The sequence below is a fragment of the Thalassophryne amazonica genome, chromosome 6, assembly GCF_902500255.1.
Source record: "Thalassophryne amazonica chromosome 6, fThaAma1.1, whole genome shotgun sequence".
NCBI classification, from domain to species: Eukaryota; Metazoa; Chordata; class Actinopteri; order Batrachoidiformes; family Batrachoididae; genus Thalassophryne; species Thalassophryne amazonica.
In genome coordinates, this window is record NC_047108.1 from 88,160,722 (window position 1) to 88,178,269 (window position 17,548).

The 17,548-nt window shown below is 39.0% G+C and overlaps 1 protein-coding gene across 2 annotated transcripts; it reads right to left on the bottom strand.

Moving 5' to 3' along the window:
* Positions 1 to 193: 193 nt before the first annotated feature.
* On the bottom strand, positions 194 to 17,548 carry LOC117512592 (rabenosyn-5). 2 transcript variants are annotated; one of them, XR_004561335.1, is made up of 13 exons: positions 17,464 to 17,548; positions 12,371 to 12,637; positions 9,334 to 9,468; positions 8,771 to 8,871; positions 8,611 to 8,656; positions 8,358 to 8,519; positions 7,987 to 8,249; positions 7,758 to 7,828; positions 7,568 to 7,654; positions 4,668 to 4,770; positions 4,472 to 4,576; positions 1,766 to 4,400; positions 194 to 1,353 (listed from the first exon to the last, which is right to left on the bottom strand). XR_004561335.1 is itself a non-coding variant. In XM_034172726.1 (12 exons), exons 2-12 carry the CDS (start codon positions 12,531 to 12,533, stop codon positions 3,297 to 3,299), a joined length of 2,340 nt encoding a protein of 779 aa, XP_034028617.1. In that variant the 5' UTR covers positions 12,534 to 12,637; positions 17,464 to 17,548; the 3' UTR covers positions 194 to 3,296. The 2 variants fall into 2 exon arrangements, 1 of the variants encoding a protein (XP_034028617.1); XM_034172726.1 differs by having other exon boundaries at positions 194 to 4,400.

Here is a 17,548-nt window from a genome sequence, read left to right on the forward strand (position 1 = left end):
AAACCATAAAAAATATACATTGTTACTGTTTGTACATTAAGACAATAAATGAAATTAGCACATAGTGTAGAAGCAACAATCAGGTCAAATCAGTGTAGATCATCAAAATGTGTTTTTCCATGTGATTTTTATTAATTCTTATTCCAATTAATACTTTCTGTACTGTGAATAAACTACATTGAATGGAAATGACTTGAATTTCAGTTCATTTATGTATATCGGGCTAATCATCTGATCTTGCTAAACCTTTTTGGGAACCTCAATGTTGACAGCATATAATTTCAGTTCTTTAGGTCCATTATTCATGGGTTTAGAGCTGAAAAAAGTAAAATTCATGTAATAAGGGTTCACATACATTTAGCTTCAGCTAAATGTATGCCTTAGCATGATCAGTTAAATTAGCGCTATCAAAGCAAATGCTAAGTATATTGCTAACAGGTTAAACACAAAAACAGCACAGGCGTACCAGCAAGAACAATAATACTTGTTGGCATGAACATAGTGTTAATTTATTAAATCCTGTCAGTGGGAAGCTCATTACTAAACCTTAAAGCTAAAAGTTTATTTTGACCCTACAACAAAAAAACAAAAAAAATATGTTGGCAAGGTTGTGCTTTTGCAAATGTTACTCTGTAAAAGAACTGGAATAGATGGAACTCTCAATGATTACATATTTTACTTTCACACCACAGATCAAGGTTTGAGTCTGAGTTAAGAACAGTTATGTTTATATATATATATATATATATTTATTATGAACCAAAACCAAATTTGGCCACAAGCTCCATTTAAAACTAAAAAAAAAAAGCATCACACGTGAAAGAAACATGCAACCCACGCGCTCTGTTGGATCAGGAGTACCTCTGTAAACAATCACAACCTGTAAGGTCATTGCACAGTATGAATTGGAAAATGTTCATGGTGGCATATAAGAGTATATGATGCGTCCTGTAAAACAACTCAATTATAACTACGACAGAAAAGATGCACAAATTTGAAATGAACTGCACTTGTGTGTGTGCTTTTATCTAAACAGTGTAGCCTCACAGATGGTCAGTACTCGAGATGCAACTTTCCATTCAATAGCTATAACTGCCACAAATTTGACTTGTTCTAGATTTCTTAAAGATTTCTTGTGTTCATGGAGCTGAATAACTTTTAAAGTTCAAATTGGACTACATTTCAACCTCTGCATTCTCTTCTCCAAGAGCTCTGCCTGCATGGTTCAAGAACCTCGACAGAGCGTGCAGTCATGTACTCATGGGACAGTGCTGTATCATACTGCTGCCATCTTTGGCTGTAGTAAGATGAAGAAGGTCCAAGGCTTCTGAGCCCTGGTGATTCTGATTTTACCTTTACCAGTCACTGTACTACTGACTAACAGTAAACATTTTAAAAAAAACGTCTTCAGTTACAAAATAATGTGTGACCTTCTTAGCTGGTTTGAGGTCACGTGGTGAAAATACTATGACTGATGGATTTTGTCGATGTTTAGAAAAACTGAAGCATGTGAGGATGTGAACAGGTTTGGGAATGTATATGTGAATTTGTGTGCTGCAATTTGGACCGTTACCCGTTAGTCGGTGTATCATTACACAACAGTGCATGCGTGCAAAATCATTAGAATATGTTTGGTTTGATGCTATGCTTTTTACTCCAAGTTTGTGTTCTGTCAGTTGGTAAAGTTAGGCCTTACTTCTGTGAAGCGCCTTGAGGCAGCTTTGTTGTGATTTGGCGCTATATAAACTGAATAAATTGATTTTACCTTATGGTTGAGACCTGAAGGTAACCAAGTAACTGTTAAATGTGCAGTTACTTGAATGGCTGTATGAAGTGCATTACATGCATTTTAAAGAAGACATTTTTTCAACCTTGGCTGCATTTTTAGATGCTTTGTAGGTTATCTTTAGACTCGGGATACAAATTTATTTAATTGGTGCATTACTAGATTACGCAATCGCTGCCATGGGACAGCTGGCTAATTAATGTTACTGGACTTGACCAAAAGAAAGAGTGAACCGCTTGCTGTCACCACACACCAGCACTGTGTTCTAAAGCAATAATGCATCAATTAAATTGTGCCCCAAGTGAAAAGACGCCCCTAAAAAAATAAAATGTATGAACACAGTCTAGGTTGAAAAATGGCAAACCTCTCCTGTAACAGAGCTGCAACACTGCAGCCATGTGGCACATTTTCCCACAGAGATCCCACATGCAGGTGCCTCAATGCTGACCAGACAAGGCAGAGGGACTGCGCACATAACATGTGACTACTTTCAGGATAAATGGATGGACCATTGATCTCTTTGGACTGCCAGCAGACCACAGCACTTCTGCTACATGGTGGATGTCACGGCACTTGCGCCGACCCTAACACCACATATGGACAGAGATAAAGTGTTTTAAGAGGGGTTTCAAACAAATACCACACAGTTTACAACTGTAAATGTTGAGACAGGCTGGTTTTGACTGGATAAGGTAATTCTGAGTTCCCACAAATGTAGTCAACATTTTTTAAAAATATTTGACAGATCTTCACAAATAATAGTAATCAACAGGTTAAACAATGCAAAATAAGTATTTGCAGCCCAGCTCTATGTGATTAATCATGGTTATAGTGTTTTACACATACCTGTGGGAAGTAGTGGCATTAGGTTAAAAGCCTTCATTTGTATCAGGACGGCAGCTCATCACTACCACAACTCTCCGTGTGTGTGGATTATGCGTATTAAATCTGCTGCTCTTACTCATCCATCAGATCAAAGAGGCACTCGACAGATAACATCGATTAGTATTTAAAAAATTAATTTAACAACCCATAATGGCAAAAGTATAATTCTGTTTGTCCAGATATAGTTCTAAGGTTTTCCTGTGACCATTGATTTTGAAAAGTGCATCGATTGACTCATGTCTCCCCTTTCCAGGATCAGACATGATTAAATTTTGTTTAGATCAGCTGCAAGCAGAGAAATAGTGTGTCCCCGTTTCCTCAAACGATCCGACTGTCCCATTAAACAAAAGAAAATAAAAACATATATTTACTGATACAGTAACTGTTGCCATAAAATGTGTAACCAGCCTCTCACCCAATACATGCTGGGACCCTGACTACCATGAACAGGTTAAGTAGTTTAGGAAATGATGGCTGGATCCATACTGCTTGGTACGCAAAGGAAGCCCCTCTTGAGTACTGAGATCAAATACGTATTTGGTAATATTTTACCCAAACCACAACCATTGGTTTATGACTCAAAAGTGTGTTTCAGGTGATCAAAAGGGTGTATGAGGGGAAGTTGTTAGTGTTTCTTTTTCTTCTGTTCACGTAAGGTGTGTTGCAGCTCTCTTAGGTTCTCCGTCAGTAGCTCCACCTCATCCAGACGGCCGCTGTGCTTGGCATCAAAGATGTAGGCTCTAATGTTGTCTATCTGCTGTAGCAAGAGTTCCTCCTCTATTACGTCCACATCGGGCAGACCATCATCGTCATCCCCGTCAAACGGGTTGGTTGAGACTCCAGCAGAATTTACAGAAGATTCCACGAAAGGGTTGGTTGCATTGCCATCCTCCTCCTCAAATGGGTTGACAAGTACAGTCCCAGCTTGTTCATCCTCTTCACCATCTCCATCATCTTCGAAGGGGTTGTATTCTTTCTTTCTGTGCATCACTTCTTTTTGCTCCCTCTGAATGTCCTCAAAAAAGGGATTGGATGGATCCTCCTCAACTGGAGTAGAGTCCTCATCATCAAACGGGTTAAGTGATGTGTTGTTCTGCCCTTCTTCACCAGGTGGGGTGACATGCCCCCCTAAACTCCTCAATCTAGGAGGCGACTCCTCCTGGTTGGGAAGAGTGGAGAAAGCCCTCAAAAGTGTTGGGCTGCTGTCAGCTGTTGGAGTGAGGTCATCTGCTGCTTGGTCCTCATCCTTCTGAAAATCCCCTGCTGTGCTGATATTGAGAGACATCTCCCAAGTGACAGAAGGCTGTATGGAGGCAAATTTGGGGCCCCTGTGCTCTTTCTCCTCCCTTTCCCAGGCCTCCAGGCGACTGAGCTCCTCCTGTTGCAAGCTCTCTTCCTCAGCGAGCTTCCGAGACAGTGCCATGGCCAAGCTGGTCTGCTGCTGGTCGTACTCATCCTGTAGCTGCCGCAGGTTTTCCTCTAGCATTGCTACTTCATCTGTCCGCTGGGCCTCCCGTGCCTGATGAAGGAATGACTGAATGTTTTCAATCTGCTGCAGCAAGGGGTCATCCAGCTCACCGCGCCTGTTGACTGAGCCTGATGAAGGTAACCAGCTGCCAGCTTTGGTCATGCGTGGAGCTCTAGGGGCCTGTGGAAGCTCTCCGTTGGCTCTGGCAGCTGGACGGTTTCTCTCCAATTCCTGTCTCCTCTTCAGAGCCTCCTGAGTTACCTGTTGTAAGTATATCTGTTGTACAAGGTTTGTCTGATGAAAAAAGAACCAAAAATTTTTGGCATTCTCACCAGTCTCTCCTGTTGAAGTCTCTTCTCTTGTTCCTGTTTCCGCTTTTCTTTCAACTCTTCATATTTCTCATTTGTGGGTAAAGACATCAGACCTAAAAGCTTCTCCTGATACATGCAGTGTAAAAAGCACGGTGAATTCAGACTCGGGTACAGTCAAATGAGAGGAAAATAAAAGATGAGGGCTGATAAATCAAACCTGTACAAAGAGTGTGGCTGAATAACGGATCATCTTCTGGAGCTGGAGGGTCTTAGGATGTGGTGGAGGATCATCTTTCATTCCTAGTGTCAAAATCTTCTTACTGAAAACAAAGCACAAAATGCCCACTTGAAATTTAAAATGTCTTTAAATTTAATTTTTAAAGCTTTCCATTTGACAATGGAAGGTCCTTGTGCATCAAATTGTGCCATGTTGCTGGAAAAGAGTAACAATTTCCAGTTGAAGTTTACAGTATTTTCTGGACTACAAGTCTTTGTTTTTTGTTGTTGTTTCTTTTTTACTAGAGAGATGCCATATTATAAAACAAATTCTATATGGAGCATCCTCCCACAGCCAAAGACATGCATGTTAGGAGAACTGGAAACATTAAGTTTACCATAGGTGTGCGTGCGGGTGTAAATGTGTTTGTCTATACAGTGCATCCAGAAATTATTCACAGAGCTTCACTTTTTCCACATTTTATTATATGCCTTGTTATATGCCTTCACTTTTTCCACATTTTATTATATTCCTTATTCCAAAATGGAGTAAATTCATTTTTGTCTCTAAATTCTCCTCACAATGCCCCATAATGACAACATGAAAAAAGTTTTTTTGAAATGTTTGCAAATTTATTAAAAATAAAAAACTAAGAAATCACACGTACATGGGTGATTCTTTAACTACGGGCACTATTGGCCTTGTAAATGTAACTTCCACCACACCATTGCCTTACAATATAAAGCGTCTTGGGGCAACTGTTTGTTGTGATTTGGCGCTATATACATGTGCTCTGATGTCACTGTTTATCTCCATAGAAACTACCCAAACAATCTTTCATACAAATTGTTTAAAGGGAAATTACAGTGTTGTGGTGGAAATTACGGCAATAGTGTGGGACAATTACATTTTGTTTAAAAAAAATCACAACAGTTGTATGACACTGAATACCCCAATTATGTTTTGATTATTTTACTGATATTTTATTCAGAGATATTTTAAAATATTAGAAAAAACGTTTCTTTACCATTCATTTTTATCATTGAAGATCAAAAGTCTGGGTGTGGGACAAGCACAAAACAGCAATATTTGCATATAATGATGCTGAAAAAAGGTGAGTCATCATAGACTACTAGAACAAATTTCTTAAAACACTTTCATTGTAAAGATAACTATAAAAGTGTGAAATTTCCCCTTTTTTCTGTTTTTCATACAATATGATCAAAGGACATAATAAGTGCCCGTAGTCTAAGAACCACCCACATAAATATTCACACCCTTTGCTCAATACTTTGTTGATGCACCTTTGGCAGCAATTACAGCCTCAAGTCTTCATGAATATGAAGAATATATGCTTGGTGCACCTATCTTTGGGCAAATGTTTTCAAACAATTAATTACAATGGACAAAAACATTTTCCTCAAGTTCTTTGCGTCTCCTACAACAACATTAATTAGCCCATTAGTTTCTCCTTCCTAAAGCAGTGCCTGTATTATAAATAGTTTGCAGAGTTTTCAAGCATTTTATTACATAGCATATTTACCTCACCTATGATAGTCTGTTCATTTGCGACAAGGAGCAGTTTACTTGAGTTCTTTGTGCTTCATTAACCCTCTGGGGTCCGAGGGCATTTTTTGTACAGTTCACTCGCCTGGCATAAATGTTTTATTATTGCTGTTAACAGCTCTCCCTGCATCCCACAATTGAGTTTTATGTCTCTTTTTTTTCAGGACAACCTGTACTTTCAGAATATATATGCTATAGTTGTGTTTTGGTTTACAATCAGAAAAAAGAAAGGAAAAAGTAAAGCGGGAAAATAATTTTCCACACATTTATTCAAAACACAGCAAAGTATGACTCAAAACAACTGTTTTGACACTTTATAAAGGTAATTTGGGCTCTTGTGTGAAAGACTGTACAACAAAAAGGTTCAAACAATAAACACAAATGCACATTGGAACAATATATACAAAATGGTCTATGCGTTTTGTTTGTCTTCATCCCAAAGCAATTTCTGTCTGCTATTACACAAAGGTCACATTACAAACTTATACTTCTGTGTTTTGGAGTGTTCTGTCCTGCTCTGAAAGCAGCTTTTACACTTTCGCCCACTTTGGCTCCTTACACTCTGAGGAGCGGCTCCTCCCCCTCGCTCCATTGATATGGTAAACGGTGCTTTACACCGGAGTGAGAGAGCTTGCCACAGGCTTATTCAATAACATTCACAGGTAATGAGGAGTGAAGCATCTTTGAAACTCACACACACTGTGTTTGAGCACATGAGATTGTGTGAGAGGCCCTCTGTCTGCTCACTTTCACTGATCGCTGTGCGTAATGGCGCAGGGCTCATTGGAGCCAACATCCAGATGGCTATTCAAATGGGCCAACTAGTAACACATCACTACTAAAAACGATCTTTGGTTTATCACGTGAGGTATATCTGCTCTAAGATTGGATTTTGGAAAACTATGTGACGATGAACCAATTCCGATTGGACACTCACATTGCGCACGTCATCACACAGCTTCGATGAGGAGTACAAAGATGGTGTACGGTGGCTCGAAAGTCCTCAGAGTTAACTTTTCAGCAAAAAAAAAAAAAAAGTAAGTTTCTATCTCATATCATTAAAAAGTTATTTATAATTTAGCAAAGCTTTGTCTCAGCCGTCGTATACGACGGTGTCGGCCCCAGAGGGTTAAACAACATTAATTAGCCTCTTAGCTTCCGCTCACTGACTCTGTGTTTGCATTAAACAAATAATGTGCCTATTAAATTAATTTTGCTTCTTGTTGCATGAAGCAGTACCACTACATTTTCAAAAATCTTTTCAAGATTCATTTTTGAACAGATGTGACTAATACTCTGGTGCAACGTGTAGTCAGGTAAATAGTAACAAATACCTTAGGGCATCAATGAGTTCGTAGTATTTCATTACTTCCAGTCTCAGTCCACCAGCAGTGTCCAGATTGTATGTGGTCTCTCCAGCACTACGAAAATATTCAGCCATTATAGGGATATGAAGACTCTCAAAGATAATCCCTCACATAAATTATATTTATTGGATTATTTCTAGTTTATAATGAGGCTTACTTGAGAGACTCAGCCATCCGGGTATATTCTGGAGCCTTTTCATCCACCTTCTTGATGCACATCCTCAGCCTCTGACAGGAAGACATTATGAGCAAGTAACACCAGGAAACCCCAACAGAAACACAGAATAGATACAACCCGAGTAAACACAAAACAGCTTTATTTGGAATTACAGAATTAACCATGTTACCGCTGTGAACAACAGAGCAAGTCTTTCATTTCAACCAACCTCATAAAGCTTCACTATATCAGGCACGTGGTCTTTTTCTTCCAGCTTCTGCTGCCTCTTCAGCAGTTTGTCCATACAGTGGTGACAACAGCGAATTTTCTCATCGTCCTTTTCCTCCAGCAGTGATGTCACGCTGCTCAGGCTGCTGATGCTGCCTCTGCGGGAGCCCATTCCTGTGCTGCCACCTCCTGGTGGGGGAGAATGTGAATGACCCGGGCTCCCGGGTGCACAGAGGGCCTCTCGTATTCCATTAATCAGCTTTTCTGTGACAAAGGCAAAAAAACACAACAGTGGGACAGAAATAAAGAACAATCATGCCTCAACTGGACGTGCAACAATGTTCACTCAAAATTATTTTTACTCATACATACGAGCCAAAGGTAAAGGGATAAATTCCATGCACTTTCTGCACATGATGGATCCACAGAGACGGCAGTGATGCCGTCTATTCCGAATGTTGAACTTGTTTCCGCAGTCAGGACAAAAAGGGACGTCTGAGTCATTCACCCAGGACACAACAGACTTCTCAACAGCTATAAAGTGGATTAAAACATACAATATTAAATTAACAATTTTCACTAACAGTGGAATAAAGTATTCATTTTGCCCCAAAAAAGAACAGACCTCTGATTTTAGCCGTATCTGCACTGATTCTGTCAAAAGATGTCAACTGAAAGGACAGGTTGCACGGTAATGAGATTGCACCAGTGAACCTGTGAAATTACTACATATATGTACATATATTCCACTTTAAATCAGTTGTGGCTTGTTGTTGGAACCCCACCTTTTCCAGTCTGATGATGAGCTTATTGACCTCAATGACATAGTGATCTATCCTGGCTGCTCTGTGTTTTTTAAAGAAGTCCAGGTGACTTTTGGTTGCCCCTACAAGGGAAAAAAACAAAACAGTATCCTCAGAGGTGAGCATGTTGCTACTGCTTAAAGATCCCCTTCTGCAAGGCAGTAAATACAAAACACAAGAGTGAAATTCAGTTTAAATCAGTTTATAAACCATCTTTCCATTGAGATGGGAATTGATTTTTTTTTTAATTCATTTCAATGCCATATTGATTCTGCTTATCGATACAATACTTTATTGATTCCTGATTAATTTCCTCTGTGGGGAAAAAAATGCATGCCTACACGTCTTCAATGTCAATGCAGCTGTTTTCCTTGTTCCTCAATGCTGATTTTGATATCATGATGCTAGATATCATGTGACATCGTGACACATACATTTTTGCAAGGCATAACTGACAGAATAACATGCCAACATTGATAAGAGGAATTGATTATGTGTGAGGTAAACAAATCCGACAGACTGAAAAATTTGGAACGGATTCTCACCCAGCTCCTGAGGTTCCCACATGTATGGATCCACTCCACCATAGTAAAAGGATTCATAGTTTCCAGCATCCGGTCTATCATCTCCATCCTTCCCCAAGAGCTTATCTTTGGCTTTTTTTGCCTTCTGAACCAAATCTGTGCACAAAAGAGTAAATGCAGAAAAAATACATCAACCCATACACAGGAGCTGTTATATTATATGTATTAGTAATGTTATTTACACTGTGTTCCTGAAGTAGACTGGATTTCACCAAGTTTGGCTCAGAAATTTTAAAAATGTTCTGAGAAAAAAAAAAAAAAAACCTCAAACGTCCAAAAACCATCATCGAATTAACTGATGTGCTTTCCTACTACTATTACTGTACAAAGTAGCTCAAAGGATGCATACCCCTTATAAGCAAGTAGCAGGTCATTCGGTGTCATAGGAACAGATATTAAAAGTTTATAGCCAAAAATACCCCATACACACTGAGGTGATGCAGCATATATAAATTGTGCACAATATTTAAAATTAAAATGTGCGCATGAATTATCATGGCTTGAATTATCATGGCCAGGAAATCGTGCGCACGTTTTATTAATTTGAGAGCACGTTTTATTATAATTCGAGGGCTCAATTAAAGGAAAACGTGCGCACAAATTATCATGGCCAGAAAAAAAATATGACTTTAAGTGACCTCTCCTGGGTTCCGTACGTTCGTGCGCGTACGTGAAAAAACAAAAAACAAAAAAAAAAAACTGTCTGCCGCTGCTGCTGCTCTCCCCTCAAACTCTCCCCAGAGAGGAAGATCAGAGGAGGAGTTTTAATGTTGAAATAAGACTGACTTTTGGTTGTACAAGTAACTTTTTTTTTGGTGCAAGTAATTTTTTTGTTACTTGCACCAGTGCGAGTAGGTTAAAAAATGTATTTCGTCTCCTGGGAGAGAACGTATCCTGGCTCGAAATGGAATGTGATTCTGAGATAGGAATGAGATGTAGTAGAAGTAAGATGAAATATGTGCTAATAGCCGCACATTTTCCTTTTGTTCAAAATGATATGACCTAAACTGTCATCCTCACGATGGGGAGACGCTTCGCCCTCAGCATCCTTTTTAATGTGCTTAAACTACAGATGATGCCATGTTGGGTAGCCAGAGTTCTCTATATGTCCTTGTGCGCCCAAACCATGATGATATACCCTGACCACATCCATTTCTAATAAAACATGTGCACAATATAATAAAACGTGCGCACATTCTCTCCACATAGAAAACATTTTGCAATGACATTTCCAGGGCTCCATAGTTTACATGTGCGCGCGAACGGGACAGAAGGTCCTCAAACTGGAGCTCCTGCAGCTGCAGGAGCTTGGTGCAGCTGCTGCAGCAAATAAATGAAACTCCCCAAATTGGGAACGTCTCATGAGGATGTTGTGAACCCAGGGACAGCACTACTGGCGACATTTGTCAGCTTTCCACAACAGATACAGCACAGCAACTCGCTCCATGTGTGAGAGTCATAAAACGCAGGGAAGACGAAGACAACACATTGGAAACTGTTTTCCTTATTTATTCTTTTATTGGTTCATTCTAGTGGTGCTTATAGTTGATAAAACTTGGATAAAGTTACTTGCACCAGTGCTAGTGCAGTATAAAATTACGTGCACCGCTCGAATAATACGTGCACAAACTAGCACATGCACGTACTATTTCGACCTCTGTCTCCCCTTTTCATCCTGTTCCTATTTCAATTCTCTCTTTGAGAAACAGCAGCACATTTTTGCTTCATCCTAACAACACCTTCCTCTGGTCACTTGTTTATGTCACGCATCCTGTTTCCTATTGTTCTTATTACTTTTCCTGCAGGACTACCTCAATCCATCACCTGTATTTCCTCATCTTATTAAAAAAAAAAAAAAAAAAAAAAAAAAAAAAAAAACCAACAACAAAAAAACAAAACTGAAATCTTAAGTCTGGTCATGAATGAATTTTTTGGCTCCTGAGCACAGCATATTCAAACTGCTAAACATATGGTCTTTAATTTATAGGATAAAGCAATAAAACACGAATTGTATTTTAATTCATATTGTTGATGAATAGAGTGCCCTCCAAAAGTATTGGAACATTTGGTATTTCACATTTTAATTTATTTATGCCATTTAAAATACAAAAAAAAAAAAAAAAAAAATTAGAGTTTCTCAAATTATCATCTTTAAACTCAAAGTGAAACCAAATCTCTACAACTTGATATAAACTAATTTAAAATATAAAAGCCAAGGTGATGGGCTGCATAAATAATGAAATGCTTTGGTATAATACCTGTAAATAAGCAGTTTTATTGCTAGTTTTCTTCAGACAAGTCAGGGGATGGATAGACGAACATTTCCAAGTCACTGAATATGTCTTGGACTTAATTTACATCACTCATGAAGAAATACAAACAGTACGGCACTCTATGGTAAATCTGTAGGCTTCTCTGGCTGTCACTGGATAAATTGTGCATAGTGCATGTTTTGCATTTTGTATCACCAGTTATGCAGCTTCATGATGAAGTGGCATAGAGGAGGATTTTCTTTCACCAATTCTAGGCTTGCATCTCAGATGTACCTTCTGGTAAAGTGTAGCTAAAATGTTCCAATACTTTTGGAGGGTACTGTGTAACATTTGTATGTCAAAATGTACTTTAAAGGAAGGGTCAAATTTATCTTATTTTGTATCCTGCACACCTCTAACCTATCCACCTTGATTATTCATGATCTCCATCCTTTCCATTTTCATATCAGAAAGGTTATCTAACCAAACGGCAGTCAAAAGAACAGCATTCTACTTGGTAATGTTTAAACTATATATTCTCCAAACCACAATATAATCTGATCGGTGACATATTACAGCATTTCAATGAAAGATCACAGTAAACTGTCAATCAAACCTCTGAGTAAAGGATACTCAATATGTATTTGCATGCCATCTTATTTCATAAGAGCAAAAGTATAACATAATATGCCGGAGTAAAAGTGTAAAATGAGTGTGGCCTGATTTGGTCAATGCACAAAACTCACTTTTGAGCTGTCCCCTAACATGACTGTCATCCCCAGAATGCTCCTCTTCATAGTGGTCTTGGAGCTGGTAGAATGACTGCAGGTCCTTCAGGCACAGAGGACAAAGAAATCCCTCCTTGACTTCACTTGCTCCTTCAAAAGAGGGTGGATAGCTGGAGGCCATGATGGCAACAGGCTGTGAGGTGGATGAAGAGATACAATGTGGGAGGACCGTGCTTCAGTCCACATGCCATAGGTTGCGCAACTCATTCCATATTAGCTCCATTGCTGCTGAAAACAGTGCAAAGATGCAGATGTTGACCAAAAAAACAAAACATAATTAGGGGAAAAAAAACCCAGAATTGAGCACGTTCACTCTTTGGGATGTAGCTACCAAGCACTCGTGTTTATTTACACCAACCTAATTACACATTAATATGTGCAATGAATAAATGTATGACATCTATCAAATTAAACTCAGTCAGCACTTATTGTGGCAGAGGAAAAAAGCTTCTTGTGATTTGCGACAGACACACTGAGTCACTGAGCAGGATATGAAACTACATTCCAAATCCCTGTTTTTACAGATTGTAGCACATTTTTCAGATTACAACACACATGCAGATACAAATAAATATCACATTATGCTGCTTAAATGAATGAATAGAAGGAATAAGTCCTACATAGGCCCTGAGTCCCACTGGTACCTGTGCTTATACAGTATGCAGGAATCATGACTTGAAGCAGCAGTCTGCCACTGGACAGGACGCCGATCTATCACAGGTTACTTCCTTTGACAAGGCCAGTAACCATTTACAACTGGGTAGACTGGCATGATGTGTAGTTGATGTGTGCTGGCCAATGACATACAGGTGTCCTGCAGCACAGACCTGAAATTGAACTCCAGTCTATATACTGCAGTCCAACTACTATCCCACAGAGCCACGAGCTCTACAAAACGAATTCTATTTGGCTGCTCCTGATTTTTTTTTTCATGCTTAGGGTTCACCACCATGTTGATTCAGTATGTTGTTTATATCGGATGCCTTTTCTGATGACGCAACATATGCACAAGGGGAATGGGGCATTTGTGGCCTCAAACCTTTGATTCTCATGCGGAGTCAAGCATAGTAATAATTGCATGCCAATTATAGCACGGTTATTACCACACAAGGTTCATGACATTACTTGCCTAGCTAAGGCAGATACTCATTTATATTTCTGTGTAGGCTCTCAGTTGTCCAGGTGGTTTCCATAGTAGAGAAGCTTGAATCTTCGAATGGACTGGGTTGTTTGATGCGAGGACGTTTCGCTTCAAATCGCAGAAGCTTCCTCAGCTAAAATTCTTGCTCTGGTGGTCTGACTTCTGTCTTATTTTTTTAGCAGTCTTTTCCAGCTTACGTACCAGTGGCAGGGCCTCATGCCCACAGTTGGTCGCAATGTTTCTGTGTAGGCTCTCAGTTGTCCAGGTGGTTTCCATAGTAGAGAAGCTTGAATCTTCGACTGGACTGGGTTGTTTGACGCAAGGACGTTTCGCTTCAGGAGGAAGCTTCTGCGATTTGAAGCGAAACGTCCTCGCGTCAAGCAACCCAGTCCAGTCAAAGATTCAAGCTTCTCTACTATACTCATTTATACACTCAACAAAAATATAAACGCAACACTTTTGGTTTTGCTCCCATTTTGTATGAGATGAACTCAAAGATCTAAAACTTTTTCCACATACACAATATCACCAATTCCCTCAAATATTGTTCACAAACCAGTCAAAATCTGTGATAGTGAGCACTTCTCCTTTGCTGAGATATCCATCCCACCTCACAGGTGTGCCATATCAAGATGCTGATTAGACACCAGCATATGGCACACCTGTGAGGTGGGATGGATTATCTCAGCAAAGGAGAAGTGCTCACTATCACAGATTTTGACTGGTTTGTGAACAATATTTGAGGGAATTGGTGATATTGTGTATGTGGAAAAAGTTTTAGATCTTTGAGTTCATCTCATACAAAATGGGAGCAAAACCAAAGGTGTTGCATTTATATTTTTGTTGAGTGTATTTGGGTTGACTAGTATGACAGAGATCAAGTCGCCAGTAACACACACACATGGAATCACACCCCGATGTGTATACTGGGTGTCATACTCCTATCCCAGAGGCACCTGCACGCCACACTTATGTACATCATATTGTGTCTGTACATTGATTGATTTATTTATTATTAAAATGTACACTGTATAACAATTAACAAATATTGTATACAAGTAACATTAAAATAAAAGGATTACACAAAAAAGCGCAAGTGCTTATTTCCATTGTGGTCCTTATAAAAAAAACAAAACAAAAAAAAAACAGATACAGTACATGATCAACATGGGTACAAAAAATGTTTTTTATCAACGTAAAGAGAAGATATGAATTTATGACTGGGTGAAATAAAAGATAAAAAAGTACCTAAATAGTACACAAAAAAAAAAATTAATAATATATAAAAGAACTTGATTCCTCAGCTCTGAGGTTATCAAATAAAAATTGTCTGACTAGGCGTTTAAAAAGAGACCTGCTCCTTTGACTCTGTACATGACTAGGTAACTGATTCCATATCAAAACACTTGTATAATTAAACAAAGATTTTCCATGAGACTTAACATTGGGTAGTTGGTAGGACATGGTACTGGATCTTGGTACCGATTGAGTGGAGATTACGTGTTCGCTCAAAAGGACAGGCCAAATATGATGGAGCATTTCCATGAAAGATGTTGTGCATTTGGTTTAATTTCAGTTGGTGAACACGCAACTCCACTAGTAACATACCAACATGTTCGAATTCATGAACGCTGATATGTTTTCTGGCTGGTGCATTTAAAAGATATTAAAGAGAAGCAGGAGCTAAAAAAGTTAAAGTTATATCCCTCCATTTTCTATACCCACTCAATCCAATTAAGAGTCACGGGGGCTGGAGCCGAGAGTCCTTTGATTGAGAGAGTAACGACATGATGAGTCGAAGAAAAAAAAACAAAAACTGGTCACATGACTCATGGTGCCATCTTGGGTTCAAAATAGTGTTTGCTGTTAATCTGTCTGCATGTAAATCCAGGTATTTTATTTATTTATTCGCTGAAAATGACAGGTTGCTGTGCATTTGGATGCAAAAATAGACACAAGGGCTTCAAGATGTACAGATTCCATTCAGATCCAGAATTAAAATTTGGGAAAATAAAGTCAGCTATGTGGGATGGAAGCGACTTCATCGTAAAAGTTTGAGAGATAAATTTATTGTTCCCTCCCATGTACAGTAAAACTCAAGGAAACCGTCATCGTATAAACAGGATAATCGCAGTCAACGGGAAAAAAAACTCCCAATGTTTTTGTATTGTTTTCCATGTAATAAACACTGTATATAACAGATTTTGTTTAATGGATTTTCACTCACATCAGATAAAATGTCCCGTCCAATCGCAATGTTTTTCCATTAAAAATCGCAAGCAGTCTGGACGTGCAAAAAAACAGAGGCACAAATTAAAGTTCACCACTCTGACACTCTCCGATTTGAGGAAAGTGGGACCGGAGTCATTTCCCTGATTTAAAAAAACGACCGTTTATTTTTTTCACACTGTGCTCAGACTCTGACCCGCAGCCAGGACATGCACCTGTTAAATCAGACATAAAAGGCTGTGATTTGACACTTTAATGCTTTCACTGCTTCATCTGCCATCATATTTTAATAGTTTTTGCAGTGCGCACGCTGATTAAAAATGGATCAGAAAAGTCTGCACATTTACAACATGAAGTCAGTAAAAGAGGAAATTGTACATTTTACCTTTGAACTGGAGGTGATGATTGTAGAAAGACAAGCTTGTTAAGGGTCAAATTAATCCATAATAACACATAATCCAGCAACAAAGAACTTTAAAACTGTCACTCACTTCATTGCATGACACGGTTACAGAGCTGCAGTAGAGTAAATCAGGCTTTAAATTAATTAAATAAATCATCAGAAATTGTACCTTTATGTAAATTTGACAGCTTAACTATTTTTATATTTATTTTGATCGTACCTGTACATGCTGTTGTACGTGGTTAAATAATTTTTACAAATGTTGAAAACATAAAAGTTTCATTCAGTAGTTCAGCACAGTTGGAACCAAAATGGTGCCATGTTCTAAGTTGACGCTACTCTCCTCAATCAAGGGACTCTACTGCAGTCTGTCTCAGCAGTCATAGAGAAGCAGGGTACACCCTGGACAGGACACCAGTCTATTACAGGACCACATACAGACCCCCATGGACAACTGTGTATTTACTGCGCACGCAGCCCAGAACTTCCTGCCTCTTCAGCTAGCAGAGCCACTGAAAACAAACCGCTAAGAATGAATCCCATTTGTTGCGGTCACATTGTAAACTGGATGTGACGTAGCTCCATGCCCACCTATAGACAAACAAACACATTCACACACACCTATGGTCAACTTCAAGTTTACAATGCTAATGTGCATGTCTTTGGATATGGAAGGAAGCCGGAGCACTTGGAGACAATTCATGCAAACATGGGGAAAACATGCAAACTCCACACAGAAAGGACCCAGGTGGGAAACGATCCCATGACCTTCTTGCTGTGAGGCAATAGTGCTAACCACTAAGCCATTGTGCTGCCAGTTAATTATTTTTTTATTTCACAAATTTCTCACTCAAAAATTCTTCAAAGGTTCACATAAATAAATTATTTGCTTAAGAAAATTAAGATTGTACTTCAATTCTAGGCTGGAATGTAGCCTCTTTTTTCTTGTTTTACTATTATAATCTACTTTTTTTAATCCGTTGTTTATCTGCTACTATTTTGATTCCTGGCTTCCTCAGAATGCAAACAACTGCTGTTAAATACGTTGTGCAGCCCGGTAAACCTACATTAACTAGGAGTTCAAATCCCAAAACCACAGTCAATATATGTTTATTTCATTGAGTGCGAACGAGTATCTCCCAGCAGTTAGCACGCTAACTAGCAATGCTAGCAACGAGCTTCTTTCTTCAGCTGTCCTTTTCTGCAGTTCTGTTTAAACTACAAAAACGCATAGAACACGATGGGATAAAACACAAACGACACCACACTCGTACTTACAAATGTCTCCCAAAGTACGTGTTTCGGTGACACTTGTGCTTCACTGTGACAGGTCGACAGGAGGAGCAGCCCCGCCTAGTCATGT

What these genes read in the sequence shown, in the direction of transcription:
- LOC117512592 (XM_034172726.1), bottom strand. Translation starts at nt 12,533, where the DNA reads ATGGCCTCCAGCTATCCACCCTCTTTTGAAGGAGCAAGTGAAGTCAAG. An exon ending in GTGGGAACCTCAGGAGCTGG is followed by an intron (nt 8,872 to 9,333) that starts GTGAGAATCCGT and finishes TTTCCCTTGTAG; the next exon opens with GGGCAACCAAAAGTCACCTG. An exon ending in GAACTCATTGATGCCCTAAG is followed by an intron (nt 4,771 to 7,567) that starts GTATTTGTTACT and finishes CTTTGTTTTCAG; the next exon opens with TAAGAAGATTTTGACACTAG.